The sequence below is a fragment of the Anolis carolinensis genome, unplaced genomic scaffold (genome assembly GCF_035594765.1).
Source record: "Anolis carolinensis isolate JA03-04 unplaced genomic scaffold, rAnoCar3.1.pri scaffold_13, whole genome shotgun sequence".
NCBI classification, from domain to species: Eukaryota; Metazoa; Chordata; class Lepidosauria; order Squamata; family Dactyloidae; genus Anolis; species Anolis carolinensis.
The window spans coordinates 5,143,221-5,161,125 of record NW_026943824.1 but is presented as its reverse complement, the minus strand read 5'-3'; the positions used below and the strand labels follow the sequence as shown (position 1 = coordinate 5,161,125).

Genomic DNA, 17,905 nt, shown 5'->3' with positions numbered 1-17,905 from the left:
TGAGTCTTTATGTCTATTTTTAATTATTGAATTTCTCGAGGATCTACATTGCGCCGCTAATTCCTCTCCCCCCCCCACTTTTCGATAATGGTTTATTCCAGACCAGTCAGTATCAGGCGCTCTTTGGGCAGGACCAAAAGCTTCGACGTCTGCGCATGCGTGGGAAATAAGGCGACGGGTAAGGGGTAGTCCTGCAAGTAAAGCATAAAGGCCCGACCTCATTGAGGACTAGCAACTTGGGGTTGGATAGGGCACAAAAGAGAGAATATTTGGGGGGGAATGGTATATATTGGAATGGTGGGTGTGGCAGATGTGTCAGTCAAATTTCCCATCTGTTGGGAACTCTTTTCTCCTCACTCTTTGGAATGGGGTGCTGTTTATTTTATTTATATATATAAATATAGTATTATATTACACTATATTTATTAAAATATACATTATTATGTCATATCATGTAGTATATGAAGTGTATTATATTAGATTATTATGTTAGGTTATATATTATATTATTTTTCTGTTAAATAATATTATTGTTATATGCCTGAAGCTTGTGCCTGCTTCATATTATATTAATTATATTAGTACTATATTATATTATATCATATATTAATTGTATTAGATTAGATTAGATTATCATGTTATATTACAATAATAGTATATTGTTATATATTATTATTATATTATATAATTATTATATGCCTGAAGCTTGTGCCTGCTTCATATTATATTAATTATATTAGTACTATATTATATTATATCATATATTAATTGTATTAGATTAGATTATCATGTTATATTACAATAATAGTATATTGTTATATATTATTATTATATTATATGATATGATTATTATATGCCTGAAGCTTGTGCCTGCTTCATATTATATTAATTATATTAGTACTATATTATATTATATCATATATTAATTGTATTAGATTAGATTATCATGTTATATTACAATAATAGTATATTGTTATATATTATTATTATATTATATGATATGATTATTATATGCCTGAAGCTTGTGCCTGCTTCATATTATATTAATTATATTAGTACTATATTATATTATATCATATATTAATTGTATTAGATTATATTATCATGTTATATTACAATAATAGTATATTTATATATTATATTATTATTATGTTATATGATTATTATATGCCTGAAGCTTGTGCCTGCTTCATATTATATTAATTATATTAGTACTATATTATACTATATCATCGTATATTAATTTTATTATATTAATATTATATTATACTATATTATATCATATTATATTTATTATATTATAATTATTATAGTTACAGTTTATTTAAGTGGATTATATGTATTGCATTTATGCTTTGAATGCATCATATATTTTTATTAATGTCTTTTTATGTTGTCATGCGGCATTGAATTCTTGCCAATTTGGAAGCCACTCTGAGTCCCTTTTCGAGATTGAGATAGAGCAGGGTAAGAATACAGTAAGTTAATTAAAAATATATATACTCATGCTGCTTATTGAGATACTTCCCTGGTGTGCATTGACGCCTTCATTAAACCTTGGGAACTAGCAACAATTTATTTATTTATTGCACTTATATATTATTTATTTATTTATTTATTTATTGCACTTATATACCACTTTTTTCACCCGGGGGGGGGGGGGGGACTCGAAAGCGGTTCACAGTATTTACCTATTATTATTATTATTATTATTATTATTATTATTACAGCATTTGTATCTTGCCCTTCTCACCCAAGAGGGGACTCAGGGCGGCTTACAATAGAAGCACATATATAAAAATAATACAATACATTGCAATTCAATTAAAATTAATTACATTGGACATTCATAAAAATACACTTATAAATATGCAGATTGGTGCATTCAGAGTCTAAAAAACTGGGTCTGTCATTGAGTTCCAACACACTTAGTAATAATTAATGCTGCTGTTATTGTTCGAAGGCCTTGCTCTGAATGAGCACAGATTGTGATATCGTCAACATATTGGAGTTCTATCACAGAAGGTGTTGTGACCTTACTCTTGGCTTCCAGCCTGAAGGTTAAAGAGCTTGCCATCCATCTGATGGTATACACCAGACATAGGCAAACTTCAGCCTTCCCTCCAGGTGTTTTGGACTTCAACTCCCAGAATTCCTAACAGCTTACCGGCTGTTATGAAGTGCAAATTTTTAGTTTATAGATGTTATGTTTAATTGTGTGTTTGAGTTTTAAAAAGGTCAATATTTCAGTTATTGCATCTTTGCACTCAGGAGTTGGTTGCCATGGAGAAGTAGGCGGAGCCAACTGCCGTTTTGTTGGAGAAGTGCAGGTTTAAAAAAAAGCAGTCTGTGCTCTAACGAGGCACAGGGAAGACTGATCCTAGGTTGAAGGGATCAGGGAGGCTCAATTGCTTAATTTTGAGTCAGTTTAAAATAAGTTTGGTGACTTATTTAAAGTAGTCTGTGTCCTGATAAGGAACAGAGAATCTGTGATTGTATATCATAGGGCGACTGCGGTTTAAAAGCAGTAGAGAAAGAAGTGACATTTTAGGAAGTTTGAATCACCTCATTCTAATATTGTAAAGTGCCTCTAAGGAGAAACAATTTTGTAACCACTAAGCTCTGTGCCTGAATAAACTTGTTATTGTTCCTCAAACGCCTAAGCCTCTGTCACATATATTATGAACTGAGTTGTGTTACCATCAAAAGTAAATAATAATAAGAAAGAAAAACAAAATTTAAAAGATCTCCTCTCTGAGTCATTTGGTGGCTATACCTTTCCAAAGTGGTGTCAAGCGTTAATAATCCCCTTTACATTTGGTGGCAGCATTATAAAGACTTTACAATTGGTGGCAGCGGTGGGATTTAAAGGATTCCCCCCTGCTTGAAAGAGCTTTAGACATTTGTAGCATCTTTACACCGGCTGTTAGGAATTCTGGGAGTTGAAGTCCAAAACACTTGGAGGGAAGGCTGAAGTTGGCCCATGCCTGGCACACACCCTCTGTGTTCATCCGATGGAGGCTAACTTCTAAAAGGCAACAAAATCCATTGGCAAGCGCACATTAAAATATAACACAAACTCTTCTCTCTTTTTGTCTTTTTCCCCTGCAGGGAGCTGCATGATGAATGCCATTGTGGTCCTTTGCCACTTCTGCGAGCTCCACGGCCCTCGCACGCTCTTTTGCACGGAGGTCTTGCACGCGCCTCTCCCTCAAGGCGCCGGGAGTGGAGACAGCCCTGGGCAAAGCGAACAGGCGGAAGAGGAGGAAGGTGGCATCCAGATGAGCAGCAGGATCCGCTCCCACAGCCCTGCCGAGGGGGCCAGCGCCGACTCCAGCAGCCCCGGGCCCAAGAAGTCCGACATGTGCGAGGCAAGTGGGCCTCTCCCCGTAGCTCCCTTTTGGCATCCGCCCGTCCCCCCATGACCAACTTTAAGGACTGGCAGGGTTTGGAGGGGGGCAATGATAATATAATACAATATAGGTAAAGGTAAAGGTTTTCCCCTGACATTAAGTCCAGTTGTGTCCGAGTCTGGGGGTTGGTGCTCATCTCCATTTCTAAGCCAAAGAGCCGGCGTTGTCCGTAGACACCTCCAAGGTCATGTGGCCACTGGCATGACTGCATGGAGCACCATTACCTTCCCGCCGGAGCAGTACCTATTGATCTACTCACATTTGCATGTTTTCGAACTGCTAGGTTGGCAGGAGCTGGGGCTAACAGCGGGCGCTCATTCTGCTCCTGGGATTTGAACCTGGGACCTTTCGGTCTGCAAGTTCAGCAGCTCAGCGCTTTAACATACTGAGCCACCACCAGGGGCCCTTATCTATATATATAAAAGGGTAATGAAATTTCGGCCTAGGACAAAACAACAAAACTACACATACCAGAAACACTAAACTTGGCAGCACAACCCCTCATCCATGCCTCTACGTTCATACAACAAAAATAAAATAAAAATAAAATCTTAATTAGAGGGAGAGGAATAATTATTTTTATCCAATTGCTGCCAGTTAAAAGGCTAAACTCCACCCACTTTGTCTCCTAGCAACCCACTCAGCCCAGGGACAGGCAGAGTTAGACCTCACTTAGGCCTATAAAATACAGATTATCAGATTTGAACTAGATTATATGGCAGTGTAGAGTCAAGGCCCTTCCACACAGCTATATAACCCATTTATAATCTTATATTATCTGCTTTGAACTGGATTATCTTGACTCCACACTGCCATATAATCCACTTCAGTGTGCAGTCGGACACAACTGGACTTAATGTCAGGAGAAAACCTTTACCCTTTACCTTAACTACCACCAATTCCTCAATACTTTATTTCCCATACCACCAGACTTCGCCACAGCAACGCGTGGCCGGGCACAGCTAGTAATATTATAATATAGATAATATTACATTGTAATACAATATAATACTAATAATACAATATAATAGTATTAATTATATATTACACGTAATATTACTAATAATATTACAATATATTGATATAGTACAATATAGCAATGTAAGGCCAGTATTGTGCTATTCTAATAATATAATATTGTATGTAAATTTAATTTGTAAGCTGCTCTGAGTCCCCTTCGGGGTGAGAAGGGCGGGATATAAATGTATTAAATAAATAAATAAATAAATTACACAGGGTGTTATAGTTCTCTCATATGCAAATAGTGCTGTGAGTCTCACCGATGATGGATCTGGACCAAATATCTAGACCACAGACCCATCATGACCAGCTTTAAACTACTGGCAGGGTTCGGGGCAAGGAAACACAATGATGGGACTTGTCCTTTCTAGAAGGAATGGACTATACTGACTTGATGTTGTTTCCACGATTAGGGGTGCCGTTCTCTTCCGGCGGGACACCCGGGATACGTCAGCCACGACAAGGAGACGTCCATCAAGTACGTCAGCCATCAGCACCCCAACCACCCCCAGCTCTTTAGCATCGTGCGACAGGCCTGCGTCCGCAGCCTCAGCTGCGAGGTGAGCCAGTGTTTCCTTACGGGATGGAAAGGAAAACAGACTCAAAGCCTGGGCTGAGAAGGGGAGGCACATTTTCTTTGGTTGCCAAAAAATATTAAAAATCATTCCGCCATCTCGGGGAATCAGATGGGACAAATTGCAGATGACAACAAATTGGGAGGGATAACATAAGACCAGGTCTCTTGTTCATTTTGGCTTATTTTCAGGGCACGTTTTCATTTGTTCATGTACAACAATCTACCGTATATACTCGAGTATAAGCTGACCCGAATATAAGCCGAGGTACTTAATTTTATCAGAAAAAACTGGGAAAACTTATTGACTCAAGTATAAACCGAGGGTGGGAAGTGCAGCAGCCCTAAATAATAATAATAATAATAATAATAATAATAATAATAATAATAATAATAATAATAATAATAATAACAACAAGTTCTGGAACATAACACACCAGACATCACAGTTGTGGAAAAGAAAAAGGTTTGGATCATTTATGTCACCATCCCAGCTGACAGTCGCATTGACGAAAAACAACAGGAAAAACTCAGCTGCTATCAGGGCCTCAAGATTGAACTTCAAAGACTCTGGCAGAAACCAGTGCAGGTGGTCCCAGTGGTGATGGGCACACTGGGTGCCGTGCCAAAAGATCTCAGCCAGCATTTGGAAACAATAGACATTGACAAAATTACAATCTGCCAACTGCAAAAGGCCACCCTGCTGGGATCTGCACGCATCATCCGAAAATACATCACACAGTCCTAGACACTTGGGAAGTGCTCGACTTGTGATTTTGTGATACGAAATCCAGCATGTCTATCTTGTTTGCTGTGTCATAATAAAATAATAATAATAATAATCGGCTGCATCAAGAGGATGACAGTGTCAAGATTGAGGGAAGCTATACAGGATGTGGCTTGATAACAATATATGCTAAAAGGACCTAGGAATTTTAGTAGACCACAAGTGGAATGTGAGCCAAGAGTGTGATGCGGCAGCGAAAAAGGCCAATCCGATTGTAGGCAGCATCCATAGGAATAAAGTGTTGAAATGGAGCCCCAGTCTGACCCTCTCTTTTTCCCCACATACAAGGTTTGCCCAGGACGGGAAGGCCCCATCTTCTTTGGCGACGAACAGCATGGCTTTGTGTTCAGCCACACTTTCTTCATCAAGGACAGCTTGGCCCGGGGCTTCCAGCGCTGGTACAGCATCATCACCATCATGATGGACCGCATCTACCTCATCAACTCCTGGCCCTTCTTGCTGGGCAAGATCCGGGGCATTATCGACGAGCTGCAGGGCAAAGCGCTGAAGGTACCGGGCCTTTTGGTGTATGTATCTTCAAGCAGTGGAAGTCGCTGTATGTATTTGATGTCGATATGTTTTCTCTGTGTTGTATCCCACCTGAGAGATGGTAACAGTATGTAACACGGTTTTTGTTCCTGGGCTATAAATGTTATTTCCTAATTGGTTCTGTCATAAAAACATGCAAAAAGTTTATTAAACTGCAAAAACCTTGTCTTTGTGGGGCGTCCTGCACCACTTTTTGCTCTAGTTTTTCAATGACTATCTCATCAAGTCTCAACCAATTCCACAGAGTTTGTGGCAACCACAAAAACAAATTTTCTGGAATAGAACAACTGTTTTCAAAGTAAGGACCGCACAATTAAACAGGAAATAACACTTTCAAACCAGGAACAGGAAAAAAAAATCAAATTTTGTTAGGTAGTGTTATTATTTTGCTAGCTTAGATACTTGGCGATGCCCAGGTTAGCTCTTTTGTAATGATAAGTATTATAGTAGTCATTGAATTCTCCCATTGAGATGGGAGAATTCAAAATGACTGTTCGTTTTCTGATGGGTCTGTGGACTGTAATAATGTTGTTGTTGGATTTTATGAATAATCTAGTTGTTGGCAAATAATGCATAAAGATGTGGGTGAACTACAACCCTCAACATTGTGGGCCGATTCCCCCCAAACCCCACCATTATTCAAAATTGATCATGTTGGGTCAGTGGGTCAGGTTTGGTCCAGATCCATCATCGGTTGGATTCAGAGTGCTCTGTAATTGTGGGGGAACTACAACTCCCTTTAATAATAATAATAATAATAATAATAATAATAATAATAATAATAATACATCACACAGTCCTAGACACTTGGGAAGTGTTCGACTTGTGATTTTGTGATACGAAATCCAGCATATCTATCTTGTTTGCTGTGTCATAATAAAATATAATAATAATAATAATAATAATAATAATAATAATAATAATAATAATAATCCCTACCTCTCCATTATTTTCTGGCAATCTTGGCAATCGCATAAAAACATAGGTACATACATACATGGATACGAACATATTGTCGGTTTTATTATAGATATATAATATATACATTATTGTGATGCTGATGGTGTCAATCCCTACCTCTCAATTATTTTCTGGCAATTTTGGCAATTGCATAAAAACATAGGTACATACATACATGGATATGAACATATTGTCGGTTTTATTATAGATATATAATATATACATTATTATGATGCTGAAGATGTCTAGTGTTGGGAGGAGGACAATGCTGGGCATAGGCATGATAAGAGCTGGGTCCACCTATATTGCAGTCCTTCTGAGGCCAAGGCAGTGGCAGTATGTACAGCCTCCTTTGCATTGTTGTTTGTCATTCTATAGGTCTTTGAGGCAGAACAGTATGGCTGCCCGCAGCGTGCACAGCGCATGAACACGGCCTTCACCCCGTTTCTCCACCAACGGAATGGGAACGCGGCTCGCTCGCTCACCTCCCTGACCAATGACGAGAACCTGTGGGCATGTCTCCATACGTCCTTCGCTTGGTGATTATCAATAGCACTCTAATTCATTCCCTCCCCAACTAGGACTCCGTTTCTGGAGGATAACCACTGCTTTCAAAGTAAGGACTGTACAATTAAACAGGAAATAACACTTTCAAACCAGGAACAGAAAAATGTTCAAATTTTGTTGCATAGTGTTATAGTTGGCCCTCTTTATCCATGGATTCTCCATCCGTGGGTTCAGCAGGTCTTTGAAGACACCCAACAAGGCTGATATGGCCCTCGATGAAAATGAGTTTGACTTAGATTTAATTATTTTATTTATTTACCATATTTATATCCCGCCTTCCTCTACTCCAAGGGGATAGTCCAGACTCAGATCTATCTCAGATCTATCTAGTCCAGACTCAGATCTATCTCAGATCTATCTAGTCCTGACTCAGATCTATCTCAGATCTATCTAGTCTTGACTCAGATCTATCTAGTCCAGACTCAGATCTATCTAGTCCAGACTCAGATCTATCTAGTCCAGACTCAGATCTATCTCAGATCTATCTACGGTATTCCTGACTCAGATCCATCTAGTCCAGACTCAGATCTATCTCAGATATATCTAGTCCTGACTCAGATCTATCTAGTCCAGACTCAGATCTATCTCAGATCTATCTAGTCCTGACTCAGATCTATCTCAGATCTATCTAGTCCAGACTCGGATCTATCTCAGATCTATCTAGTCCTGACTCAGATCTATCTAGTCCAGACTCAGATCCATCTCAGATCTATCTAGTCCTGACTCAGATCTATCTAGTCCAGACTCAGATCTATCTCAGATCTATCTAGTCCAGACTCAGATCTATCTCAGATCTATCTAGTCCAGACTCGGATCTATCTCAGATCTATCTAGTCCTGACTCAGATCTATCTAGTCCAGACTCAGATCCATCTCAGATCTATCTAGTCCAGACTCGGATCTATCTCAGATCTATCTAGTCCTGACTCAGATCTATCTAGTCCAGACTCAGATCTATCTCAGATCTATCTAGTCCAGACTCAGATCTATCTCAGATCTATCTAGTCCAGACTCAGATCTATCTCAGATCTATCTAGTCCTGACTCAGATCTATCTAGTCCAGACTCAGATCCATCTCAGATCTATCTAGTCCAGACTCGGATCTATCTCAGATCTATCTAGTCCTGACTCAGATCTATCTAGTCCAGACTCAGATCCATCTCAGATCTATCTAGTCCTGACTCAGATCTATCTAGTCCAGACTCAGATCTATCTCAGATCTATCTAGTCCAGACTCAGATCTATCTCAGATCTATCTAGTCCAGACTCGGATCTATCTCAGATCTATCTAGTCCTGACTCAGATCTATCTAGTCCAGACTCAGATCCATCTCAGATCTATCTAGTCCAGACTCGGATCTATCTCAGATCTATCTAGTCCTGACTCAGATCTATCTAGTCCAGACTCAGATCTATCTCAGATCTATCTAGTCCAGACTCAGATCTATCTCAGATCTATCTAGTCCAGACTCGGATCTATCTCAGATCTATCTAGTCCTGACTCAGATCTATCTAGTCCAGACTCAGATCTATCTCAGATCTATCTAGTCCAGACTCGGATCTATCTCAGATCTATCTAGTCCTGACTCAGATCTATCTAGTCCAGACTCAGATCAATCTCAGATCTATCTAGTCCTGACTCAGATCTATCTAGTCCAGACTCAGATCTATCTCAGATCTATCTAGTCCTGACTCAGATCTATCTCAGATCTATCTAGTCCAGACTCGGATCTATCTCAGATCTATCTAGTCCTGACTCAGATCTATCTAGTCCAGACTCAGATCCATCTCAGATCTATCTAGTCCTGACTCAGATCTATCTAGTCCAGACTCAGATCTATCTCAGATCTATCTAGTCCAGACTCAGATCTATCTCAGATCTATCTAGTCCAGACTCGGATCTATCTCAGATCTATCTAGTCCTGACTCGGATCCATCTCAGATCTATCTAGTCCTGACTCAGATCTATCTAGTCCAGACTCAGATCCATCTCAGATCTATCTAGTCCAGACTCGGATCTATCTCAGATCTATCTAGTCCTGACTCAGATCTATCTAGTCCAGACTCGGATCTATCTCAGATCTATCTAGTCCAGACTCAGATCCATCTCAGATCTATCTAGTCCTGACTCAGATCTATCCTTTAATGTCTTCAGGCTCCTAAAAGCTTGCGGCAGCAGACTGACAGAGAAACTATTGGAAGGGGCTCCCACAGAAGACACTCTGGTTCAGATGGAGAAGCTGGCTGGTACGTCAGGGAAGCCGTATCTAACATAAGGGACTTGATGGAACAATTATGATGTAGGTGGAAGGTGGTCCGGAAATTGCATAATTTTCTCATTAACTTTCCCTCTTATGGGGGCTCGTAAATTCAATGGCACTTGCAGGCCACAGTCCGGACCAGTTATTTAACAAATGCTCCCGCTGTTGTCTTCTCACTCACCCTTACGGTTTTGAGAAAGGTCTGTTTTGATTCCTAGAGGAATCTCAGTCTCTCTTTTCTTCCCTCTCTTCAGATCTCGAGGAAGAATCGGAAGGCTGGGACAACTCTGAGGAGGAAGAAGGGAAGCCTCCCAGCCAGGCAGAGGTCCAGGAGGGCCGGGAGCTGGTCAAGAGCCCCACGGACCCCGCTCTTTTGGTGGACGGCAGCGGGTGGCACTTGGCGCCCAAGGGTCAGCCGGTCTTCCGATCCCTCCGGCACTTGAGACAGGTCAGGGGCTCAAGGTGGGGTAAAACGTGGTTAAAACAGTGACGTAGTAAAAGGTAAAGATTTTCCCCTGACGTGACTGACTCTGGGGGTTGGTGCTCATCTCCATTTCTAAGCCGAAGGGCCGGCGTTGTCCATAGACACCTCCAAGGTCATGTGGTCAGCATGACTGCATGGAGCGCCGTTACCTTCCCGTGCATGTTTTCGAACTGCTAGGTTGGCAGGAGCTGGAGCTAACAGCAGGCACTTTTGCCGCTCCAAGGATTTGAACCTGGGACCTTTCGGTCTGCAAGTTCAGCAGCTCAGCGCTTTAACACACTTCGCCACCAGGGCTCCTTACAACACACAGGTTAAAATTACAATTGGTTGATTTAACACCAGTTAAATACCATTGGGAGTGATGGTCTGCTTTCTTGAGTTTTTCAAAGGAGGGCTTGTTTTGGATATTAGTACAGACACACGGAACACTTTTATGCAGAGTTGTCCGGGAATGCACATATGCCCAAACCCATGGAATGAAACTTGGGAGGAAAATGCATGGATTCTGCATAATCTTTATGCTGTCTTGTTGTGTTTCAGGTCTTGGGAGCCTCGCCTTTCCGCATGTTGGCATGGCATGTGCTGATGGGCAACCAGGTCATCTGGAAGGCTCGGGATCCGGACCTGGTCCAGTCTGCCTTCGATGTCCTGCGGGTAGGAGCAACCTTTTGGGCTCTCAGATGGGCTGAGCTGCGTTGATGTCACAAGAGCCGGGCCCTGTACTTGTACCTGGCTTCTCACCTGTTGCTTCCTGTCTCAGACCATGCTTCCTGTCGGCTGTGTCCGAATCATCCCCTACAGCGAGAAATACGAGGAGGCTTACCGGTGCAACTTCCTTGGCCTCAGTCCCCATGTGCCAATCCCTCCCCACATATTGTCTTCTGGTAAGCAGTCTGATCTGCTATATGAGTTTGTTGTGTAAACAAAGATTGGGGATAAAGCTTCAGTGGAGACACCTTTTCCCCATGATAACAACTCTTCCAGGAGTGGATTTTCTCCTGATTTGTAAATGTAAATCAGTGGGAAGAAATTTGGAATAAAAAACTAAAATTTTCCACAGCTATAGATATTTGCGAGAACTGGTATAAGATGCTATTCGGATGGTACTACACCCCTGCTAAATTAGCTAAATTTAACAAGCGATTATCTAACAAATGCTGGAAGTGTGAGAAAGCAATAGGAACTTTTTTCCATCAATGGTAGGCTTGTAAAGAAATTATAAGATACTGGAATAGTATTCATTTAATAATACAGAAAATACTAAAAATCAAATTCCCTCTGGTGCCAGAAATGTATTTATTGGGCATGACAAATGCAAAACTAAACACAAATCAATATAAAATGTTTTTTCTTATGGGCACAGCTGCAAGATTAGTCTTGGCTAAAGTTTGGAAACAAAAAAAAAATCCAACTCCTGACGACTGGATTCTAAAACTGCTAGATCTAATACAGATGGACTGTCTGTCACAAAAATTAAGAGATGATAAACAGAAAACAGATTGGACTGGTTTCCAAGATTTCATGCAAAATAGAGGAACAACATTAACAATAAACCTATCCGATGTTTGAAAAGCAACGCAGAAGGCTAACTAGAAAGAACAATAGAAGAAAAAAAATTCTATTCCTTTTTTTAATGGAAGGTGTTTTTTTCCTCAAGAGGACAATGGGAAGTCTACCCTTATAACCCCTTTTTTCCCACTCCCCCCTCTTTTTAAAAATATTTATCATTATTACTATTTATCCTTCTTTCTTTCTTTTTCTTCGTATTTTTTTCCCTTTTTCTTTCTTTTCCCTTCCTCCATTTCCGCCTTTTGCTGTTTCCTTTCCTCTTTTTCTTCACAATGTTTTCCCCCACCTGCACTGTAAATATTACTTATAACATAATAAAAACGATTTTTTAAAAAGATTGGGGATAAAGCTTCAGTGGAGACACATTTTCCCCACGATAACAACTTTTCCAGGAGTAGATTTCTCTTCCTTCTGATGAGATTTCTCCCACTTCCTGTTGTCAGGAGTTGTTTGTAAGCCAGATCTTTGTACCTCAGGGATGGCCTATATAGATACTTAGGGGGATGTTGTCTCTGGTCATGAATGACTGCTTCTGGATATCTGATGTGATGCTACCACTGGGTCTTTTTTTTTTGTTGTAGAATTCGCCGTGCTCGTGGAAGTCCGCGCTGCCACTCGGTCCAGCCTCTATCCCGTCTTGTTTGATGATGAACAGCCACTGAGCAAATACGAATTTGTGGTCACAAGTGGCAGCCCGGTAGCAACCGACAGAGGTAAGCTGTGTGCCTTATTATTACACTATGCAACAAAATGAGATAAATGTTCTGTTTCTGGTTTGGAAGTATTATTTCCCATTTAATTGTGCATTCCTTACTTGGAGGGCAGAAGTTTGCCCATGCCTGGTCTGGTTTGCGAGGAAAACTGAATGACTGTGTCACAAAATGTTACAATGGATGTGTTTGTATCTCTTATAAGGGGGTTGGTTCAACCTCCAGCTTGCTAGTACAACTGAACGACTGTGTCGCGAAAGGATGCTTGTCTAAATGTTTGGAAATATTTGGAAAGATCTGCTTTAAAGATTTGGAAAATTGAATGACTGTGTCACAAAAGGATGCATGCCTCAACATGAAATAATGATAGTTCAAAAGCTCTAGTGTAGATGATCACAATGTTGTCAACGTAGGCATCATCATGGAAGATCAGAGACACTTTTGCCACGTTTGCAGTATTCGTGGCAAAGAAAATATTACTGCCTGTGAATAATAATAATAATAATAATAATAATAATAATAATAATAATTTTATTTTTATCTCCCCAAAGGGACTTGGGGCGGCTTACATGGTGCCAAGCCCAGACATCAGACAATATAAAAACATAGCAATAAAACAAATCAATCAACAATAAAACAAATCATAAAACAAATGAGGTCACATACAATAAATATACTGATAAAATCCTGGGTTGGCTCCAAAAAGAACTGGGCCAAAAGTGCAAGTAGTGTCAGAATGTGAGGTTCACAATGCCATTTTTCACTGTGTTTGACCTTATCTACTCCTCTAAATTGTTGTTGTTTTGTTGTTGTTGTACTCCTCTAATGCAAAGCTTTCCAAACTCTGTATTGTGACGAGTTGGTGTATCAGCTCCAGGGTGTAGGTGTGTCGCGCAAACCTCTGAGTCTATGTGAAATAAGTAATAAATAATATTTTAAAAAATACAAAGGTTTTAAATGAGATACGCAGAGTTCTCATACAATCCGTTATTGCAATGGATGTGTCTGTATCTCTTATAAGGGGGTTGGTTCAACCTCCAGCTTGCTAGTACAACTGAATGACTGTGTCGCGAAAGGATGCTTGTCTAAATGTTTGGAAATATTTGGAAAGGTCTGCTTTAAAGATTTGATCCTCTCCGATTGTGAATCCGTAAAGGATGGTAAGGGGAAGAAAACCAAGGAAAAGACAGGAATTAATGGGATTGCTCGAGGGCTTGTGGAAAACACTTATTTTGAAGAAGAAGCTATATGAATGAGATAGAAACCTGTGTGGTCACTGATGTTGGGGGAAGGAAGTCATAGCTGTTTGTCCTCTTTCTGAATGCAGTGGGTCCCACCATCTTGAACAAGATCGAAGCCGCCTTGACGAACCAGAACCTTTCCGTGGACGTTGTGGACCAGTGCCTTATCTGCCTGAAGGAGGAGTGGATGAAGTAAGACTTCCATTGGCCTTGCTGGGTATCTCAGACTCAGACCCTCCATTTTTTTTGTATCAGGAGTGACTTGAGAAACTGCAAGTCGCTTCTGGTGTGAGAGAATTGGCCGTCTGCAAGGATGTTGCCCAGGTGTTTATGTTTTTACCATCCTGTGGGAGGCTTCTCTCATGTCGCCACATGGGAAGCTGGAGCTGACAGTTATTAAACTGCAAAAACTTTGTTTTTGTAGAACATCCTGTAACACATTTTGCTCTAGTTTTTCAATGACTATCTCAGAGTCTCAACCAATTCAATATTTATTTATTTATTTATTTGCTACATTTATATCCCGCTCTTCTCACCCCGGAGGGGACTCAGAGCAGCTTACAAATCAAATGAACATACAATATATTATTAGCATAGCACAATATAAGCATTAAATTACTATATTGTACTATATCATTATATGGTAATATTATTAGTAATATTATTTATTTAATATATAATATATAATTAATATTATTATATTATATTATTAGTATAATATTGTATTACATTATATTCTTATCAATATTATAAGTACAGTAGAGCCTCACTTATCCAACATAAACGGGCTGGCAGAATGTTGGATAAGCGAATATGTTGGATAATAAGGAGGGATTAAGGAAAAGCCTATTAAACATCAAATTAGGTTATGATTTTACAAATTAAGCATGAAAACATCACGTAATACAACAAATTTGACAGAAAAAGTAGTTCAATACGAAATAATGCTATGTAGTAATTACTATATTTACGAATTTAGCACCGAAATATCACAATTTATTGAAAACATCGACTACAAAAATGCGTTGGATAATCCAGAACGTTGGATAAGCGAGTGTTGGATAAGTGAGACTCTACTGTATATACAATATATTATATATTTATAAATTATTGAATATTATACATACCATATATACTCAAGTATAAGCCGACCAGAATATAAGCCGAGGCACCTAATTTTACCACAAAAAAACTCGGAAAACATTGACTCAAGTATAAGCCGAGAGTGGTAAATTTCAGAAATAAAAATAGATACCAATAAAATTACATTAATTGAGGCATCCGTAGGTTAAATGTTTTTGAATATTTACATAAAGCTCTAATTTAAGATAAGACTGTCCAATTCTGATCAAATCATTATTCTCATCTTCTTCAATGTAAATGTGTTTATGTATCCTTTTAATAATAACAGAGTAAAATAATACATGTAATAATAATAAATACAGGAAAATAATATATGTAATAATAAATAGAGTAAAATAATAAATGCAATAATAATAATAAGATCAGAGTGAAATAATAAATGTATTATTAATAATCATAAAAATAGAGTAAAATAAATGTAATAGTAGCAACAATAATAGGGAAAAATAATAAATGTAATAATACCAATAATAATAGAGTAAAATAATAAATGTAGTAATAATAAGATCAGAGTGAAATAATAAATGTATTACTAATAATAAAAACAGAGTAAAATAAATGTAATAGTAGCAACAATAATAGGGAAAAATAATAAATGTAATAATACCAATAATAATAGAGAAAAATAATAAATGTACCCTATATTCTCGAGTATAAGCTGACCCAAATATAAACCAACCAGGACCCTCACCCGAGTATAAGCCGAGGGGGGCTTTTTCAGTCTTAAAAAAAGGGCTGAAAAACTAGGCTTATACTCGAGTATATACAGTAGTTTGTGGTAGCCACAAAAACTTAGTTTCTGGAGGATAGCAACTACTTTCCAACTAAGTACCGTACAATTAAACAGGAAATAACACTTTCAAACCAGGAACAGATTTTTTTCAGTTTTTTTGACATTTGCAAATTTGACTAAAATGTTCTCTCAAGGAATCCCTTGGTTATCCAGTGAAATTCTATAGCCAACTTCCACAGGCCGTGCTGGAAGACCTATAGCAATCTTTTCCAAATTCTGGTCTTCAACTATACATATCTTTTTGTTTTGTTTTCTGCAGTAAAGTGAAGGTCCTCTTCAAGTTCACCAAAGTGGACAGCCGGCCCAAAGAGGACACCCAGAAGCTGCTGGGTGTCTTGGGTGCCGCCGAGGAGGACAACGTGAAGCTCTTGAAGTTCTGGATCACGGGCCTCAGCAAGACCTACAAGTCGCACTTGATGTCAACGGTGCGCAGCCCGACCTCGTCCGAGTCTCGGAACTAAAGCCGTCCAACCGTGTGCATTTTCGGCCCAATTGAGACTCACGGGAGTCCGCCGCGATCCAGATCCAGGACTCAGAGGGAGGACTCCACATCCTGCTGCGGGCACAAAGACCAGGCGCTCTTCCATTACGAATCCCGGATTGTAGCAGATCGTGAGACAGATAAGGCTTCTTCCCTTGGATGTCCTGCTAAACATGGAATTTTCCTTGTCCCCCGTCTTGCTCATAGAATCCAGATTAAGACAGAAAAGCGGGTTTAAATTATTTATAACAGGTATGGACAAACTTGGGCCCTCCGGGTGTTTGGGACTTCAACTCCCAGGATTCCTAACTGCCTTAGGGCCCTTCTTTTTCCCCCTCAGCCAGTTAAGATTTTAACTGCTTTCTTTTGAAAATAAAAATTAAAAGGTAGCTGGGTTGCTGTGAGTTTTCTGGGCTGTCTGGCCATGTTCCAGCATTCTCTCCTGATGTTTCGCCCACATCTATGGCAGACATCCTCAGAGGTTGAGGTTTGTTGGAAAACTAGGCAAGTGGGGTTTATGTATCTGTGGAATGACGTCCAGGGTGGGGGAAAGAACTCTTGTCTGTTTGAGGCATGTCTGAATGTTGCCATTGGCCACCTTGATTAGCATTGAATAGCCTGGCAGCTTCAAAGCCTGGCTGCGGGAATCCTTTGTTGGGAGGTGTTAGCTGGCCCTGATTGTTTCCTGTCTGGAATTACCGTTTTCTGAGTGTTGTTCTTATTTACTATCCTGATTTTAGAGTTTTTTAAAATACTGGTAGTCAGATTTTATTTATTTTCATGGTTTTCTTCCTTTGTATTGAAATTGTCCACATGCTTGTGGATTTCAATGGCTTCTCCGTGTAATCTGACCTGGTGGTTGTGAGATTGGTCCAGCATTTCTGTGTTCCGAAATCATATGCTGCGTCCAGGTTGGTCCATCCAGTGTTCTGCTGTGGCTGACTTCTCTGGTTGAGTTACTCTGCAGTGCCTTTCATGTCTATAATAATATTAATGACAGTAGAGTCTCACTTATCCAAGCCTCGCTTATCCAAGCTTCTGGATAATCCAAGCCATTTTTGTAGTCAATGTTTTCAATGCATTATGATATTTTGGTGCTAAATTCGTAAATACAGTAATTACTACACAGCATTAATGTGTATTGAACTAGTTTCTCTGTCAAATTTGTTGTTAAACATGATGTTTTGGTGTTTAATTTGTAAAATCATAACCTAATTTGATGTTTAATAGGCCTTTCCTTAATCCCTCCTTATTATCCAACATATTCGCTTATCCAAGCTTCTGCCGGCTCGTTTAGCTTGGATAAGTAAGACTCTACTGTATATTAAATATAATATTCCTAATAATATTACCAT

The 17,905-nt window shown here is 39.4% G+C and overlaps 1 protein-coding gene across 3 annotated transcripts; it reads left to right on the top strand.

Moving 5' to 3' along the window:
- The first annotated feature begins 31 nt into the window (after window positions 1–31).
- Window positions 32–16,939, top strand: flcn (folliculin). Of its 3 annotated transcripts, none has more exons than XM_062964160.1 (12): window positions 32–178; window positions 3,112–3,371; window positions 4,847–4,993; window positions 6,083–6,304; window positions 7,682–7,842; window positions 10,024–10,115; window positions 10,384–10,577; window positions 11,154–11,267; window positions 11,374–11,497; window positions 12,764–12,895; window positions 14,220–14,325; window positions 16,329–16,939. In XM_062964160.1, the coding sequence occupies exons 1-12, from the start codon at window positions 88–90 to the stop codon at window positions 16,528–16,530; spliced, it is 1,845 nt and encodes a 614-aa protein (XP_062820230.1). In that variant the 5' UTR covers window positions 32–87; the 3' UTR covers window positions 16,531–16,939. The 3 variants fall into 3 exon arrangements, with proteins under 3 accessions (XP_062820230.1, XP_062820229.1, XP_062820231.1); XM_062964159.1 differs by lacking the exon at window positions 32–178 and adding an exon at window positions 1,318–1,467; XM_062964161.1 differs by lacking the exon at window positions 32–178 and adding an exon at window positions 1,358–1,478.
- The last annotated feature ends 966 nt before the right edge of the window (window positions 16,940–17,905 follow it).